General features: G+C 41.5%; 1 protein-coding gene and 1 pseudogene across 1 annotated transcript; both read right to left on the reverse strand.

Annotated features, from left to right (window-relative positions):
• Positions 1 to 17,391, reverse strand: part of LOC140455112 (uncharacterized) — an 86,809-nt pseudogene that overhangs the window by 46,920 nt on the left and 22,498 nt on the right.
• On the reverse strand, positions 2,324 to 14,020 carry LOC140455323 (butyrophilin subfamily 1 member A1-like). Its single transcript, XM_072550102.1, has 6 exons — positions 13,736 to 14,020; positions 10,218 to 10,241; positions 10,048 to 10,071; positions 6,312 to 6,338; positions 4,795 to 4,821; positions 2,324 to 3,823 (listed from the first exon to the last, which is right to left on the reverse strand). The coding sequence occupies exons 1-5, from the start codon at positions 14,016 to 14,018 to the stop codon at positions 4,811 to 4,813; spliced, it is 369 nt and encodes a 122-aa protein (XP_072406203.1). The 5' UTR covers positions 14,019 to 14,020; the 3' UTR covers positions 2,324 to 3,823; positions 4,795 to 4,810.

Raw genomic sequence — 17,391 nt, forward strand, 5'->3', positions numbered from 1 at the left:
TGTTCCTGTATTTACTTAAGGTACTGGTATTAGAGGTTTTTAAAAAGTGATTCACTAGGCTGTTTCCTGTGATGAAGGGGTTGACTTAACAAGAATGGCTATACAGGTTATTCATTAAAGTTTAAGAACGATGGGTGAACTTTTTGAAAAAGAGAACATTGCGGGAGCTTGATAGGTTAAATATTGAGTTGTTAGTGGAGGAATCTCAGCTAAGGAACAGTTACCAAATAAGGAGACCTTCAATTAAAACTGAGATTTGAAGGAATTCCTTCTCTGAGTACTGAATGTCTGGAATTCTCTGCACCAGAGAGTCGTGGAGGCTAGATCACTGAAATTATTTAAAAAAAGAACTTGGCAGATTTTTGAAATTATCATGGAATTGAGGTGTGTGAGGAACTGGTATTATCGAGCAGTCAAGGCCTGGGAGAGATCAGCCATAATCATGTTGAATGATGAGGCAAGCTTGAGCAGCAGAATGGCTTAGTCCGGCTCCTATTTCTTATGTCCCAGCACTACTAGCAAAAGTCAGCTGACTTTGGCTTGACTCAAAAGTGATATTTCTTTTCCCAGCAAGTGTTCATTCACCTGAGATTGTGTTTTTCTGGGCTCAACTGGGAAGGATATTGTTTACCTGCTCTGGTTCTTCTATTCACAGATCATGTCTAGCTCACACAGTGCATCCAGGTGTAGAACTATACATTGGAAATAAAATGGATCAAGTAACTTCACTAGCTCTTCCTGTTTTCCCTCCTTTAAATACAAGAACGCAGGGTTAACCTTTCCAGTATTTCCATATTGGCTAGTCAAATTGTGGAGTTCACTTTAAGAATTGTATATCCTTTCTCTGCCTCACCTTTATTGTCTCTGGCATTCTCTATCTTTTCCCACCTGACATATGTGATCATGTCACTAACTGTTACCCTATGCCTAACATTTGAAGCTGGTCAAGCATGCTGGGGAAGTTATGCTAACTTTACAGAAATGCCAAATCAGCTTACTATGACCAGAAGTATTAAAATCAGACTACTGACTGAAGCGAATGGCTGTGTGAAAGGTTATTTGACTTCTGTGGATGAAATAAGGATAAAATATGACTGGTGAGAGGAACCATGACACTGACATCTCTAGATTCTTGGATGAATGAGTTCAGCACTGAGGGAACCTGTAAGGGGGCATGATATTGAACAGTCTGCAAGATTTGGAGAAAACACAGAAGAAGCCATATTGAGGATATCGACAGCGAGTACTGGAACAACAATGAGACCAACCATCACAAAGAGGAGACCCTGAATTCAGAATACAACTCATTAGGATGAACCTGGCCAGTTAACCACATATGGGTAGTGTCGAGATTCTAGTCAAACAGTTAGCTAATATGTTGCTTGTTTGCTTTCTAAGAACTAGAGATAATAAAGGTGAAGTTGTATTAGATTCTAACTTCGCTGTCTATCCTTTACCGATCACAAAATTCAGGATGCTAGTAATAAAAAAGATCCACATCACCTTCTTCCCTGTGATATTTCTTCAATGTATTAACATGGCAACTGATCTCTCTGTGATCAGGAATGCCTGACAGACAAGTAATTTACTCATTCGTCTAATTAGTAGCAACTACTGGATTTTGCTTTCAGAGGTTCACTTTATAAAGGCAGAACTTCATCTCTTGCTTGCCATGCTCTGATGTTCGTCTGCTTATTTTTAAAATTTTACTTGTCAAGCTTTTAAATGTTCTTGCACAATCTTGTAAGCTCTTGTGCTTACATAGCTTCTTTAGTTTTCATAGAATCATACAGTACAGAGGAGGGCCATTGAGTCCATATCACCAACAATTTAGTAAGTCTATACTTTTCCCACATTCCACCACTAGGCCCATGGTCTTGAATGTTATGACATTCCAAGTGATCATCTAAGTACTTTTTGAAAGGTAGTGAGGTTACCCGCCTCAATTACCTTCCCAGGCAGTGCATTGTAGATCACCAGCAACATCGGGGTGAAAATAAATTTGCTCAAATCCCCTCTAAACCTTCTGCCATTGTTATGATCCCAGCTAATGTTGTTACTGTGCAAGTTAGATCCCAGACTTAAACCTTGCTCAATTGATGTTGGAGAAAGTGAGGACTGAAGATGCTGGAGATCAGAGTCAAGAGTGTTTTGCTGGAAAAGCACAGCAGGTCAGGCAGCATCTGAGGGGCAGGAGAGTTGACGTTTCGGGCATATGCCGTTCATCAGGAATCATCGATAGATGTTGGCTTGGTTTGGTTTTTGTGAGGTGGTTTCCCACTGAAGTATAAGCACACAAGATTGCAGATTTTATTTTTCAAAATTTTATAAAGCAAAATAAATGGAAATATAATAAATCCCGCCTTTACTTGTCACAGTACTTTTAAACGCACAGTAAAAGTATAATTCCACTAACATCACAGGTGTCCTTTACAAAATCCCAACAAAATATCTTTCGCACTGTCCTCACCCCAGAGGGAAATAAATCTTGTCCTCACATTGATAGTGTGAGGTTATTGTAAACATACTCAGTTTCAAATAACTTCTCCAGGGTTTTATCCCAACACCTTGTGTTGGGGACTTACACTAACTCCTTACTCAAAGGTAATCTAGTTTCATGATATTCTCCCCTTTTCAGAAGCACTGCTCTGTACAACCACTCATTTACAAGCACTTCGCAAACTTGCCCCAAAAACAAAGTAGTACAGAAGAAAGAAATCTTTCTCACTAAGCTTTGGGTATTTCCCCTAAAATGTAAATAAAAACTAAGGCTAGATATTTTGAACAATCCTTAAAATATAGTGGTTTACTTTCCAAAAATATAAAAACATCCCAAGATAAACAAATACCCATTAGCACTGACAAAGTTGTGGTCACAAATTGTTTTCAAAGAAATTGCCGTAGCTGTAGAAATACTTACATGTTAGTTGTTAAATTCAGGTATACACAAAATGCATGCAACTGACCCAAAATCAAAAACACAAACTTAGAAATTTATTTTCCTATTTTTAGTCCACAGCAGCTTTTCCAGAGGTTGATGGAAGAATCTTATTATTATTCATTTATGGGATGTGGGCTAGGCCAGCATTTATTACCCATCCTGAATTTCCCAGAGGGCTGAGGAGAGTCAACCACATTGCTGTGAGTCAGGGGTCACCTTGAGGTCAGATCAGATAAGAACAACAGTCTTCCTTCCCTAAAGAACATTAGTGAAACAGATTTTTTCATGAAATTCAACAAAGCTTCATTGTTGTGATTAGATTCTTAATCCAGATTTTTTAAAAATTTAATTCAATTTCACCATCTGCTATGGTGGAATTCAAACCAACTCCCCAGAACATTACTGGTGTCCCTGGATTACTAATCCACCAATAACGTTGCTCAGCTCTCACCTTCCCCTGTACAACCAGAGGACACACTATTTCCAAACTCGGGGGTCATCTGTTTAAAACAGATGAGGAGTTACTTTCTTCTGAGGACATGAGTATTTGGAACGCTTTTCGCGAAAAGGTTGGAGAAGCAGAGTCCATGAAGTGTTTTACCAGAGAGATAGATTCGTAAGCAAGGTGGGGGTAGAGGGGTTGGTGAAACGTCATCAGAAGCAAGCAGGAATTTGGATTGGAGGTTACATCCGATCATCATGAGAGCAATCTTGAGGAGCTGAATGAATGAATATGCTTGTTAATGTTGCCTCAGCAAGTAGATGGAGAAGGCCACTCCGGGTTGTCACATCACTCAATGTCTGTTCACCTTTCATATTTTTGACTGTTTATAGATACAAGCAGATTTACGTTGGCTGTTTCAGAGTCCATTTTCACAGGGGCTAGGAAAGAACACAAGAAGATGACAAATAGGAGCCGGAATAGACGTACAATACTGGGCTCTGCTCCATCACTCAATACAACCATGGCTAATTTGCCTTAACTTTGCGTTTCCACACTATCCCAAAATCTCTTAATTTACAAAGTACAAAATAAGCAAATTAGTTATTTCAGTCTTGAATGTACTCATATGACTGAACATCTTATACTCTTTTGTGTAGCAAATTTCAAAGATTAATAATTCTGAGAAGGAATTTTCTTCTGGTCTTAATTCTAAATGTCCAATACCAATTCAGAATATGACCTCTTCAGAAAAGGGGACATAGCCTCTCAGTACTTACACTATTGAGTCTTCCCATGACTGTACACATTTCAATGAGGTCACTTAGCATTCTTCTGTACTCCAGAGAATGTAGGCCCAAATCTAATTAATCTTTCAATCAGTTTGGCAGGGCAGGAGCTCAAGATTAGCAGGAGGTTTTGGCCAGGAGGTTGCACATTGAAAAGCTTCAGACTTAGAGAGTGCAATTCATTGATGAGTCAGAGAGCTGGGAGTTTAATTTCCATCCCAGAGATTTGAGCACAAAAATCTAACCTAATCTTCTCCATGTAATATGAAGGAAATGTTGCAAATCAACATGAGGCATTAAGACCAAATTCCTTTTCTACTTCATCCCCTGCCATTCACTCATCCTCACCCAAAACCTCCAAATGTTATTTTGTCTTATTCGCTGTTTATGGAATCTTGCTATACAGAAATGTGTCAAGCCATTTATTGACAGCAACATTACTGGTTTAATCATAAGGCCCTTCAGAACAACCTGGGGATTTGAAGAATGATCTGTAAAGGTACTGTTACTGGATACATAAACCAGTGAAACTCAAATTCCATCATGGGATTGAAATTCACTTTTAAAAAAGTTTGGCTACCACCCGCATGTGCACTCACACACACATACACCAAGTTTCTTACCTGTATAGTTCGCAAATCAGTTCAATGCTGTGGAAAAAAAACAGAAGACAAAAGATAAATAATGTTTTTAATACACACAAGAGGGGCAAGGGTCAAAGTACATTGCAATTTATAGTAAGCAAGGCACCACGGAGTGAGTCATATCATTTAGAGGGGTATTAACAATATGTTAAAGGTAATGCAATCTTCATTCTTTATATTCTTATTCTGAGGATTTGACTTTTGAAGGACTGTAGACAAATAAATCAAGTTCAAAGTTCTGTCAATATCTGAATAGAATCATAGATCATAGAATCCCTACCGTGTGGAAACAGGTCATTTGGCCCAACAAGTCCACACTGACCCTCCAAAGAGTAACCCATCCAGACCCATTCACCCCATCCTATTAGATACATTTCCCTGATTAGTACCTTCACATCCCAGAACACTATAGGCAATTTAGCATGGCCTAATCTGCACATCTTTGGACTGTGGGAGGAAACCGGAGCACTGAGAGGAAACCACACAGACATGGGAGAGAATGTGTAAACTCCACACAGACAGTCACCCGAGGGTTGGAACCCAACCGGGTCACTGGCGCTGTGAGGCAGCAGTGCTAACCACTGAGCCACCATGCCACCCTGAAGGGGCAAAAATAATCAGTGAAAATCTTTGGGTTTTTTTGACCAAGGCACTTCTTGTAGGTCCCTATATTGTGGTTAATGCTCATTTACTGCAGACCATTAGTCTGTGAATACCAGGTCTTAGCTTGATTTGAAGATGTTTTTGATATTGTTGAAGAAAGCCTGCTGAAGGAAAAGAACTTCCAGATTCAGCTGTCCTGTTTACTAAAAATCCTTGATGTGAGTAGACTGTGGAACACAATTATTCTCTTGAAGAGTGATTGAAAGACTTCCAACTACTGTATTCTGCGGTCTCAGCAAACTGTGCCCACAAGACCCCAGAGACCTCTATGACTCTATGACCTCTTTACATAGTTAGTAACTAAACTGCATATATATGTAGAACACCAGACTGCTCAATCCATACCTTATCAATTTTGCTTTCAAAAACTAACTACCATTAATCACAAGGGGTTTTTATCAAAGTGAATGTCTGCAGAGATATCTCCAACCTTCATCATAACTGTGTGAAGCAAGACCTCAAGGTGCAGGCGAATGAGAAATAGAACTTCTTTGCAATCCTCAATTGCAGGACAAAACTTAGGAGTTTGGCTAAAGACAGTGCACCTATCTGCTGGTTCTAGGGATGTGATTCAGGTTAAATCATACACTTTACACCATACTGCTTCTATGCTTCACTTGCACACATGTGCACACATACAGAGTACCAAGGATTAATGTCCAAAATTTACATTCTTGGCAATTTTAGAATTAACTACGAGTGGATATTAAGAAAACTGACATTCCCAACCTCTTACTCTATTTCATTCAATACAATTCTGGTTTAACATTAATAAAAACCCAATACTGAAAAATTAATATTGTTTCAATGTGCATTTACATGGGAGAACATACCTATCATAACATTTGGATCCGTAACCTCTAAATGGAAACAGAAAAATTGAAAAAGAATCAATATACCCATTTAGTGCTCTTGACTTTATTAACAAAAATTCTCCATGCCCAAGTTCTCTTGATGAACACTTTTGTTTGAAAATTACTGGAAGCAATAACTAATTAATTATAAAGACAACAAGCAGCCTGGCGCATGGAAGCCAGTGACCAATGTTGTTAGTAGTGGGAAGCCAACAGCCCAGTCAGTCCCTCGAGGATGGCAGCCAACAGCGAGACCCTGTGGATGCTGCTCTGCACTAGTCTACTGCAGCCAGCCCTTGGAGATAGACGGTGATATTTGTCTTTATAACTTTGATTCTTGCTTTTCCGATGTACGATTATACTATGCATAGCTGTAATGTAAGTTTTTCTTCATTTCTCTATTCTGTAACTAAGGATTGTAACTAAGGCATTCTACACTTATGTGAGGAATAAGAGGATGGCCAGAGTGACAGTCATAGTTTTAGCAAGGTGCACGATAAGGTTCCCCATGGCAGGCTCATTAAAAAGTAAGGAGACATGGGATCCATGGAAACCTGACTGTCTGGATACAAAATTAGCTGGCCCATAGAAGACAGAGGGTGGCGGTAGATAGAAAGAATTCAGCCTGGAGCTCGGTGACCAGTGGTGTTCTGCAGGGATCAGTTCTGGGACCTCTACTCCTTGTGATTTTTATAAATGACTTGAATGAAGAAGTGAAAGGGTGGGTTAGTAAGTTTGCAGATGACACAAAGGTTATTCAAGTTGTGAATAGTGTGGAGGGCTGTTGAAGGTTGCAACAAGACATTGACAAGATACAGACTGGACTGATAAGTAGCAGATGGATTTCAACTGGAAAATTGTGCAATTACTCACTTTGGAAGGTTGAACTTGAATGCAGAATACAGGGTTAAAGGCAGTGTGGAGGGATCTTGGAGTCCATGTCTATAAATTCTTCTAAGTTGCCACCCAGGTTGACAGGGTTGTTAAGAAGGCATATGCTGTGTTGGCTTTCATTAGCAGGAGATTAAGTTTAAGAACCGCAAGGTTATGCTGCAGCTGTATGGATTTTTGATTAGACCACACTTGAAATATTGTGTTCAGTTCTGATTGCCTCATTATTGGAAAGATGTAGAAACTTTAGCGAAGGTGCAGTGGAGATTTATCAGGATGCTGCCTGGACTGGAAGGCATGTGTTATGAAGTAAGGTTGAGAGAGCTAGGGTTTTTCTCATTGGAGCAAAGAAGGATGAGAGGTGACGTGATAGAGGTGTACAAGATGTTGAAAGGCATAGATAGACTGGATAGCCAGCGACTTTTTCCTATAGTGGAAATGTCTATCATGAGGTGGCATAATTTTGAGGGGATTAGAAGAAGGTTTAGGGGGAATATCAGAGATAGGTTCTTTACTCAGAGAGTGGTGGGTGCATGGAATGCATTGTCAGCAGTGGTAGTAGAATCAGATACATTGGAGACATTTAATTGACTCTTGCTTGGGAAAAGGAAGTTAGTACAATGAAGGGTATGTAAGTTAGTCTGATCTTAGAGTAGGAAAAGAGGTCAGTACAACATCAAGAGCTGAAGGGCCAGTACTGTGCTGTGCTGTGTATCTAGGTAGTCTGTATCTAAGATGGCCATGTGCGGCTTACATTGTTACACTGTAACTAATTTTGTAACTGAAGGAGTTGTCCTTAGGCACTTTTGTACCTGAAATGGTGCTGCAGATGGCGACTTACACACTTTTCATTGTACTCATTTGAGTGCATGTGACAATAAACTAATTCAATTCAAAGATTAAATCGCAGTTGTTCACAAAAGCAGATGTGGTTGCATGCTAATTGAGTGAAGCCAGATTTTTACTGATACCCAACTTAACACATTCACTGTGAAGCCTCTGATAAGTAGATTCTCTACTGTGTGGAAATAGGCCCTTCGGCCCAACACGTCCACACCACCCCTCCGGAGAGAAACCCACCCAAACCCATTTCTCTACCCTATATTTACCCCTGACTAACACTGTGGGCAATTTAGCATGGCCAATTCACCTGACCTGCACACCTTTGGATTGTGGGAGGAAACTGGAGCACCAGGAGGAAAACCACACAGACACGGGGAGAATGTGCAAACTCCACACAGACAGGCGACATTGCTAATCACTGAGCCACCGTGTGCCGCCCCAGCAGGTAAAACAAACGATTAGCATATTCAAACCTCTAACAAGCGGCTGGACAGTGTCACCAACATGTACAATTTGAGTAACAACCAGTCATTTACCTAGGTGCAATTTCCACCTTTTTCCAATGCTGATTTCGATCAGTAATTAACATCTATGTGTTTACATACTGCCCTTTAATACTTCACAAGTGACTCATGAAGGATGAGACAATACTAATGACAAGAGGGTGACAAAACATTAACTCCAGCTCCCCAGATGCTGCAGGATTTTGGACTCAGTGAACTCTGCAATGCTAAGTTGCAGAAAAGAAGGGGTTAATAATTGCAAACTATATCTGCAGAATATTTGCAATCAGGACATTCTTTTCTTCATGTCAGATAAGAAACATGGCAAAAAGCTATAAAGCCAAGGCATCAGTTGAAGTCCTAACTGGTGGATATTTGCTGGATTCAACTGAACAAAGTGAAATGTGGAGCTAGCAGTATACAGCTCAGTAAGGTGGGGCAGATGACATCAAAAGTTGGGTTGTCGCTCACTGGGACAGTTTTCCCCGCCTCTCTCTCGCCTCCTGGACACCTTTGAGGATAAAGAACCTCTTGATGTTCCCTTTTACCGTTTCCCACCAGTCCGCTGGAGACTCAAAGAGGGGCTTCACGGTTCTCCAACCTGCGTAATCCCTCTTGAGCTCTTCGATGTTTCCCGGGGTCAACAGCTTAGTGTTCAGTTTCCACGTTCCCTTGCCCGCCCGCTGTTCGTCCTGTAGGTGACAGTCGGTCAGCAGGAGGCAGTGGTCAGAGAAGAACACCGGCTTGACATCGGTGGATCTGACCGAGAGCGTTCGGGACACAAACAGGTAATCTATCCTTGAGCGGATAGACCCATCTGCCCGTGACCAGGTGTATCTACGCTGCGCTCCATCTGCAGGGGCGCTGAAGACGTCGTGCAGCTTGGCGTCTTTGACCGTTTCCATCAGGGCCCTGGACGTAGCGTCCGGTTTACTGTCCCCCCCGCCGGATCGTCCATCTGCATCAATGATACAGTTGAAGTCTCCGGCCAGAATGACTGGCCTGGACGAGCATGTGAGAGAAGGCAGATAGAGAGATACAGAGAAGAAAAGTTAGGAAAGCTGAACAGAAAGAGAACCAGAACATTAGAGAGAGGAGGAGGAAGGGAAGAGAATACAGGGGAATGGAAGAAATGGAAACAAGCAAATTAAAGAGGGAAAGGAAGCACAGAGTGAGCACTTGGTGTAGGTGAAAGGCAAGGTGACATGAAAAAGAGACAGTGAGAAGGAAAAAATAAGGATGTAGGTTGAAAAGTAAAGAAAGTATGTGCTGTCTGCTGCTAAATTTCCAATTTGGTCTCTTCCAGGTTGCACATTCCCCACTGCAATTGGAAACAAAGTGGATGAGTAAGTGATTCCTTCACTGAGTTGCTGACCCAGGCCTCCATTTACAATGTTTGTTGTAGGTTCATGCTATCACTTTGTCTCTGTTTAAAGTCACAGAGGTCTACAGTCAGAATCTCCGGCATTGTTACATACCTTCTGTAGCTTTCTTCTTTTTAGCTGTAAAATAAGAATCAAGATGTGAGTAATTGGAGTATCAGTAAAGTCAGAATATCTTTATTCAGTGTGACAAAAAGGTGCTATCACTTTGTCTCTGTTTGAAGTCATGGAGGTCTCCAGTCAGAATCTCTGGCATTATTACATACCTTCTGTAGCTTTCTTCTTTTTAGCTGTAAAATAAGAATCAAGATGTGAGTAATTGGAGTACCAATAAAGTCAGAATATTTTATTCAGTGTGACAAAAAGGCACTAAATCATTTCCAGCAGTCAGTAAGAGGAACAATTCCTGAAATTTAAAACAGTGATGTAGTGTTGAAGGAACAACCTTCTCGTCAGAGCACCAATCAAAAAACAATCACAGTCAGTCTGTCTTTACTCTGAATTGACCATCAACATCAATGAAACTTCTGGTAAAATCACAGAACTTTTTTCATGAATTATTGGTGTGCTGTAACAAACAAGGAAATCCTGATTACATTTGAAATTTTGCAATGTCAACATTATCTTTGTCTCCAATCCTTTGCTTCTCTCTGCTCTCTGCACTGAACCCTCTGCTCTAAGCTCAGTTCTCCATTACTCAGTCTTACTCAACCATATGCAACCAGCAGTGTCCAATGGACCATTCCAAGTTGGAGTAATGGATAGGATAACACCAATTCATCAGACAGTCATCTGTCCCAGCTGGAACTACACTGCAAACCTCACCAACATAGAGACATCTATCCAATCCCCAGGACTACCACTTGGTCAAGCCAAACACTGGTGTTAGCACAGGGGAGTGAACAATTTCTCAAATGCTGTTTTCCATCAGAGCAAGAGCACCCACATTCTATAAGTGAATATAAACATGTACGTTTGGAAATCCACTGAATCCCAGCTCTAGAATGTGTTTCTATCAGCTCAGGAAACCCCTAGAACAACATTTTTTCAGGGACCCTGGTTCTGAGAACAGTGAACGTGACAGCTCACATTGAAGAATTGGCTGAATTAGCCTGTCCACTTCACACATTGTAACAGGAGAGCATTATAATTTAGTTTGGTTTTGATGGTTCAGTTTATGTGATTTGGCCTTCAACTGTTGTTTATAAACTTGGTCAGTTAATTTCAGTGACCGTACCTTTATTTTCAATTGTGTTCTGACAATCCAAGACTGTATGAAACATTATCATCCGAAAAGTCACAGTGTCACCCATGTGTTGTCATAACTCACCTGATTTCCTTGCTCGCTTACAGTTCTCTGAAGTGTTAAGAAAAGGTATGATCAGGGCTTGCAGTAACCAGAATGACACTTGTCCTACTCTTAATCCTAGAATGACAGAGGCCCAAAGCCACTCCCCACCTAGTACTTGGTTTATACCCCTCAGGTGAATCACATTAGCCCCACAATCAGTCCAGAAGAGTTGGACTGAATGTGGAGTTAAGGAACTTACAATCAATATATTGCTGCAAAAAATGTTTCTCCCTCACCATTATCTGATACCTGTCAAAGTTGCCCCCACTATGTCTTTCTCTTTCCTGTGGGATACTGCCCCCACCACTTTTTTTTTTTACAAAATTTGTTTCAATTTCTCACCTTTCTTTATTTGTTGCTGACAGATGGAAAAAATTCAAAACTCCTTATTGAGATGATAAAAACAAAATGTCCATTTGATGTTTCATTAGAAGTGCGGCTGAAATCTTGGAAGTGCTACTATTGCCTGGACATGCATACCCCATGATCAGGATATCAATGGGATCATCCTATCCCCTGGTCTCTGATCTGGTTGAAAATTAGCAAGTGGGGATGCGCAGAAGGAGGGGTGTAAACAAAGGGGAAGAAGGGTAAGAAAGGATGGGGGAGAAGGAAGAGGAAGGAGGGTTAATAGGAGGAGGAGTAAGATAGTGAAGTGGGATGGAAAATGAGGAGGGAGGAAATGAGAAGAGAATGGAGGAAAGGTGGGGAGAAGCAGGGGTAGGAGAAGATGAACGAGGAGTGAAGAAGGGCAGAAAGAGTGGTAGGGGAGGTGGAGGGGGTGGAGGACAGTCTGGTCCCACTCAGTATATCAGGAAGTGAGTCAGTCCCAGTCAGTTCCCTGTACCCCTCAACCCCATCACTGTTTCATTCAGTGGCTTAATTTGTCACCTTTTATTGATTTAAAAAGCTGAAAGAAGCAGCATGACAATAAAATTGGTAATGCAGCAATCAATGGAATAACGATCCAGAATTCCACGCTCACTTCTGACTTGGGGAAGAAGACATCTGTGCAGAGAGAGAGAGAGAGAGAGAGAGAGATGTGAGATATTGCATTATAATTCTCTTTACCAACTCATTCACAAACACACTATGTTTACTACACCACATCTACATTTATTCATTAAACTGCGGTTTTACTATTACAAGACAAACTAAATTAAAACATCCCTTCCAACCCATTACTGCTTCTTTCCACCTTTCAAATTTGTATTGGTCCTATGCTTTAAGCAGTGGTTAGACCTGTCTCTGTATCAAAGGTTACCCCAGAATAAGTGTACTGTAACCTACTCAGAACAATGCCATACTACCATCACGTCTCCATCACTTACTCAAATTAAGGACAGATTATAACGTTAATCAGTGTTTAATAACTGTCTCTCAGCATCTGAATAGATTGCAAAACATCAAATAGAGTCCTCCACTGGCATGTGCTTTTTAATACAATATTAAATAGGCCTGCTATCCATTTAAGAAGCTTACTGTCAAAACAGCGCATCCTTGAAACTTCATGAATGAATGTCAAAACTGGCATGAAATCTCACAAATCAGCTGCTGAGATCAGTTTAATATTCTCTATTCCTTTATTTTGCACATGTATAATTTCTTACTTATTTTGATCATGAAGGTTTAGTATTTTTACTAACATTACTGACTTGAAAGACGAAAGGATTAACGCCTGTTAATTATGCAAGCTCAGACTGGACAGACATTCAATTCCCATCAGGAGTAACAATCAGCGTTTAGCAAGTGTTTAAACCATCTGCTGCTTCCCCAGGACAGATGTCACACAAACTTTTGTATACAATGGATGCAACTATGCAATGCCATAGTGTTAAAATCTTAATGAGTCTAAGAACTGTGTATAAAGAGGCTATTGTAAAACAGTACTTTGGATTCCATCACCCTCCCAAACTGTGCTACTGCAGATGCTTAATAAAGAGGGTATTTTCTCCATGCACTAATCTTGGTCATTATTAAACACGATCTCACAGAGAGAGGGGGGGCGAGAACAGTCAACTGCTTGAGAATATGTTCACCCAAACCTGCTCTCACATGCTATTCCCAGATTAGACCTCCTTCCTTTTCTCTAATACACCCCAACCTTTCACAACCCCACTCTTCCCCCGCCATCACAGCCTGTACCCCCATCACTGGCTCTCCCTCTTCTCCCATCTCCTTCACTGCCTCTTCCTCCATTACAGCCTGACTCTATCTCCAAGACACCCTCACTATGAAGTGTCTGTTGTTGTTATGTGAGGTCTGAAGAGCCTAGATTAGTCTATTATCAGGAACTGTGGCCTATTAGGGTCATGAGGAGCCTGTTTCAGTCATGGAATTTCCTCGGGATTTTATATTTCTCTACCATCAGATTCATGTTCTTTTACCCAGCCTGCTGAGTATCTATAAAGCTCTTTTCCCATTATGACAGACCTGCAATCTGGATGTGAGCCTCCCGTGACTCCTTCAGGATCACATTGTTAATGAGACAAGTATATTTGTTCAGGGAGTGTTTGGAGATCTCGATGGAGCTGCTGACAATGAACAGCCCCTGATCGTCTGGCTGGTATGTGGTTTCCTGTTGGGCCATCATGTTCACTCCATCTCCATTCACCCACAGGATGGGCGGCTCTGGGTACCAGCCTTCGGATCTGCAGTCCAGTCTGATGCTCGTGCCCATTTGGCCCTCCATCACAATCCAGGGTTGCTGACCCATACCTGCAATCACAGAGACATTAGGAAGGGGGTTATGGGGGTAGGCCCAAAAGCATGGCATGGTCTCCCTATGCCACTTGGTTAGCTCACTGCAGAACTGTACTTCTAGCTATCAATATTGTCCTCCAATGCTTGAAATGATCATTGGGAATTTGGGAGTTGGAGAGAGGAGAGAAGCCTTTTGCTTTGTCTTTGCTTTGTTACCAAACTGAGTTTTTGCCACCAGAAGGCAAAGTGGAGGACAATTTCCCAACTTAGATTGCAGTATAGTATTGTCACCACTCACACCTCAAAAATGAAGCTAACGTGATTGTATTGGTTAAGGAGAGGAAACAAAGAAATATAAATCAGACTTAGTGATACAGTTTTTACCTTGTTGAACAGTGCATCTTTTTATTTTATTGCAATCTGAAATAGTCTGAAGTGTTTTAAAACCAAGGATAACTGTTTTCGAAAGCAAGTAACCTGACTCATTTTAAACACTGTTTACAAAGCTGCTGGCTCCAGCAGTAGTAGGAGAAGTTGCAGATGAGCTGGTGCCAGAAGGAGGGCTTACAAATGGCGACTGAGCCAGCAACAAGAAGCTGATTGGCTTGTAGATTAGTGACCAGTTACTGATGACAAAAGCCTGCCAACAATGATGTGACTGGTTCTCAGGAAGCTGCACAACTTGGAACTATGAACAAAATACAAAGAAGCCTTCAGATTTCCAACAGCTCAGGAGCTGTCTCTGTTCTCTGCTGTAAAAGCCCCTTTAAGACTGAAGAAAATCAACTTATTTATTTTTACCTGTAGCTGAAAGCTCTGGCTTTTGAATAATAAATTCAGAGGTTCTTTCTAAGCAGGAACCAGTCAACCTCTGCCTTCTGAAAACAGCAAAAGAATCCGGGAGGAAAATTGAGACGTAATTTTCAGATTGGTTATGTCAGTAAAGATGTCTCAACCGATTTACCCTATTTTAATAACTCAAACACTCCAACCCGCAAATTCCTGCTAAATCTTTTCTGAACCCTATCCAGTTTGATAATAGCCTTCCTATAACAAGGCAACTGGATCTGGATTCCTGATGAAGGGTTTCCACCCTATACGTTGATTCTCCTGCTCCTCAGATGCTGCCTGATCTGCTGTGCTTTACCAGCACCACACTCTTGAATCTGATCTCCAGCATCTGCAGAACAGAACTGGGTGACAACTTTCTCCAAACAGAACTGGGTGACAAGGGGCAATATCGTGTACAACCTCAACATAATGTCCCATCATCTATATTCAAAAATCTGAGTAGTGAAGGCAAGCATGCTAAATGCCTTCCTAACCACTCTATCTACTTATGTTGCAAATTTCAAATAATAATCTACCTGAACCCTTTGTTCTCTAAGTTCTACCCATGGTCCTATTATTAATTGTATAAGTCATTCCCTTGTTTGTGAAAACAAAATGCGATATCTTGCACTTATCCAAACTAAATTCCATCTGTCACTCATCAGTCCATTGACCCAATTGGTCAAGATCTATTTATAATTTTAGATATCCTTCTTCATTATCACTATACAACTAGTTTTGGTGTCATCTGCAAACTTACTAACCATCCCTCAGATATTCTCAGTTAAAGTGTGGTGCTGGATAAAGCACAGCAGATCAGATAACATCTGAGGAGCAAGAACATCAACATTTCGGGCATAGCCCTTCATCAGGACTGGGAAGGGGGAAGGGAGCTGAAAAATAAATAGGAGGAGGGAGAGTGGGGCGAGGAAAATAGTAGATGGGATGGTAATAGATGGATGCAGGGAAAAGGTGATGACGGTAGGTTGGTGGGAAGTGTGGACCGGATATGTGGAAAGGAAGATGGACCCAGGTAGGTGAAAATAAGGACTGCTGATACTGGAGATCAGAGTCAAGATTAGAGTGGTGCTGGAAAAGCACAGAAGGTCAGGCAGCATCCGAGAAGCAGGAAAATCAAAGTTTCCGGCAAAAGTCCTTCAACAGGAATGGATCAAGAGGGTGGTGTGAAGTCAGAGGATTGAATTTGCGAAGGGGTTGGGGTGGAGGGGAGATTTGGAAACTGGTGAATTCAATGTTGAGGCCATGTGGTTGGAGGCTTTCGAGACGGAAGTTGAGGTGTTCTTCCTCCAATTTGTGGGTGGCCTTTTGGCTGTGGAGGAGGCTCAGTATAGACACATCATGGGGATATGGGAGAGGCTTTTGAAGTGAATGGCCACCAGAAAGTGAGTTTGGTTGGTGCATACAGACCAGAGATGAGCCCTGAACAGTTCTGCATGTTTGTGTTCAGTCTCTCTCATGTAGAGGAGACCTCATCGAGACCATTGTCTGCAGTAAATGAGGTTCAAGCAGATACAAGTAAATCTCTGCCAGATTTGGAATGAAGCTTTGTGGCCTTCGATGGGGGTGATGGAGGAGGTGTGGGCACAAGCTTTGCACCTCTTACAGCAGTAGAAGAAGTTGCCAGATACTGAGGGGTTTGATGGGTAGTGTGGACCTAAGGAGGGAGTTGTAGAAGGAACAGTCCCTACTTAACACAAATTGGGGTGCGGAGGGAAATGTATTTTTGGTGGTGGTATCTGATTGTAGGTGATGAAAATAGCGAAGGATTATACATGGGATTTGGAGATTAGTGGGATGGAAAGTGATTCATAAGGGGGATCCTATCCTTGTTGGGGTTGGGGGATGGCATATCACGGGCAGTAGTGTGGGAAATGGAGGGGACACAATTTAAGGCATTGTTGATCACAGGGGAGGGGAAATTACGGACCTTAAAGTAGGAGGACATCTGGAAATGGACTTGTTCATCCTGAGAGCAGATACAGCAAAGGCCAAGGAATTGGGAATAAAGGATCATATTGTTATAGGAGGTGGGATGGTAGGAAGTGTAGTCAAGGAAGTTGTGGGAGTTGGTGGATTTGAAGTAGATGTCAGTGTTGAGCCAGTCGCCGGAGATGGAGAGGTGCGGGAAAGGGAAAGAGAGTTGGAGATGGTCCAAGTGAATTTAAGGTCAGGGTGGAAGGTGTTGGTGTAGTGGCTTTTAAATCTTCCTCATGGAGGATACAGGTGCAGAAAGTCTTCCATGGTGAAGATGAGGTGTTGAGGGCTGGGGAATCGGAAATCATGGAGGAAATGGAAGGCATGGAACGTGTCTCAAATGTAACTGGGAAGTTCCTGGATGAAGGTCGACAGGAAGGAGTCAAGTTAAGCGGAGGCAAGGTCAGTCCACCCTCATCCTAACACCCATTCAAGCATCGAGGAACATTTTACAAGTCTTAATTTATTACGTTGGACCACTCCCTAAAAGAAAAAGTGGTCATCAATATTTGTTGATCATAATAGCTGTGTCTAGACTATTTCCAGAGGCAATTTCATTT

The sequence above is a fragment of the Chiloscyllium punctatum genome, chromosome 30 (assembly GCF_047496795.1).
Source record: "Chiloscyllium punctatum isolate Juve2018m chromosome 30, sChiPun1.3, whole genome shotgun sequence".
NCBI classification, from domain to species: Eukaryota; Metazoa; Chordata; class Chondrichthyes; order Orectolobiformes; family Hemiscylliidae; genus Chiloscyllium; species Chiloscyllium punctatum.

Excerpts from the sequence above, each read along its gene's own strand:
- LOC140455323 (XM_072550102.1), bottom strand. The coding sequence starts at position 14,018 with ATGGGTCAGCAACCCTGGATTGTGATGGAGGGCCAAATGGGCACGAGC. Across the intron at positions 10,242-13,735 it reads GGCTCACATCCAGATTGCAG|CTAAAAAGAAGAAAGCTACA; the intron begins GTCTGTCATAAT and ends CTTATTTTACAG. Across the intron at positions 6,339-10,047 it reads AAAGAAGAAAGCTACAGAAG|AGGTTACGGATCCAAATGTT; the intron begins GTATGTAACAAT and ends GTTTCCATTTAG.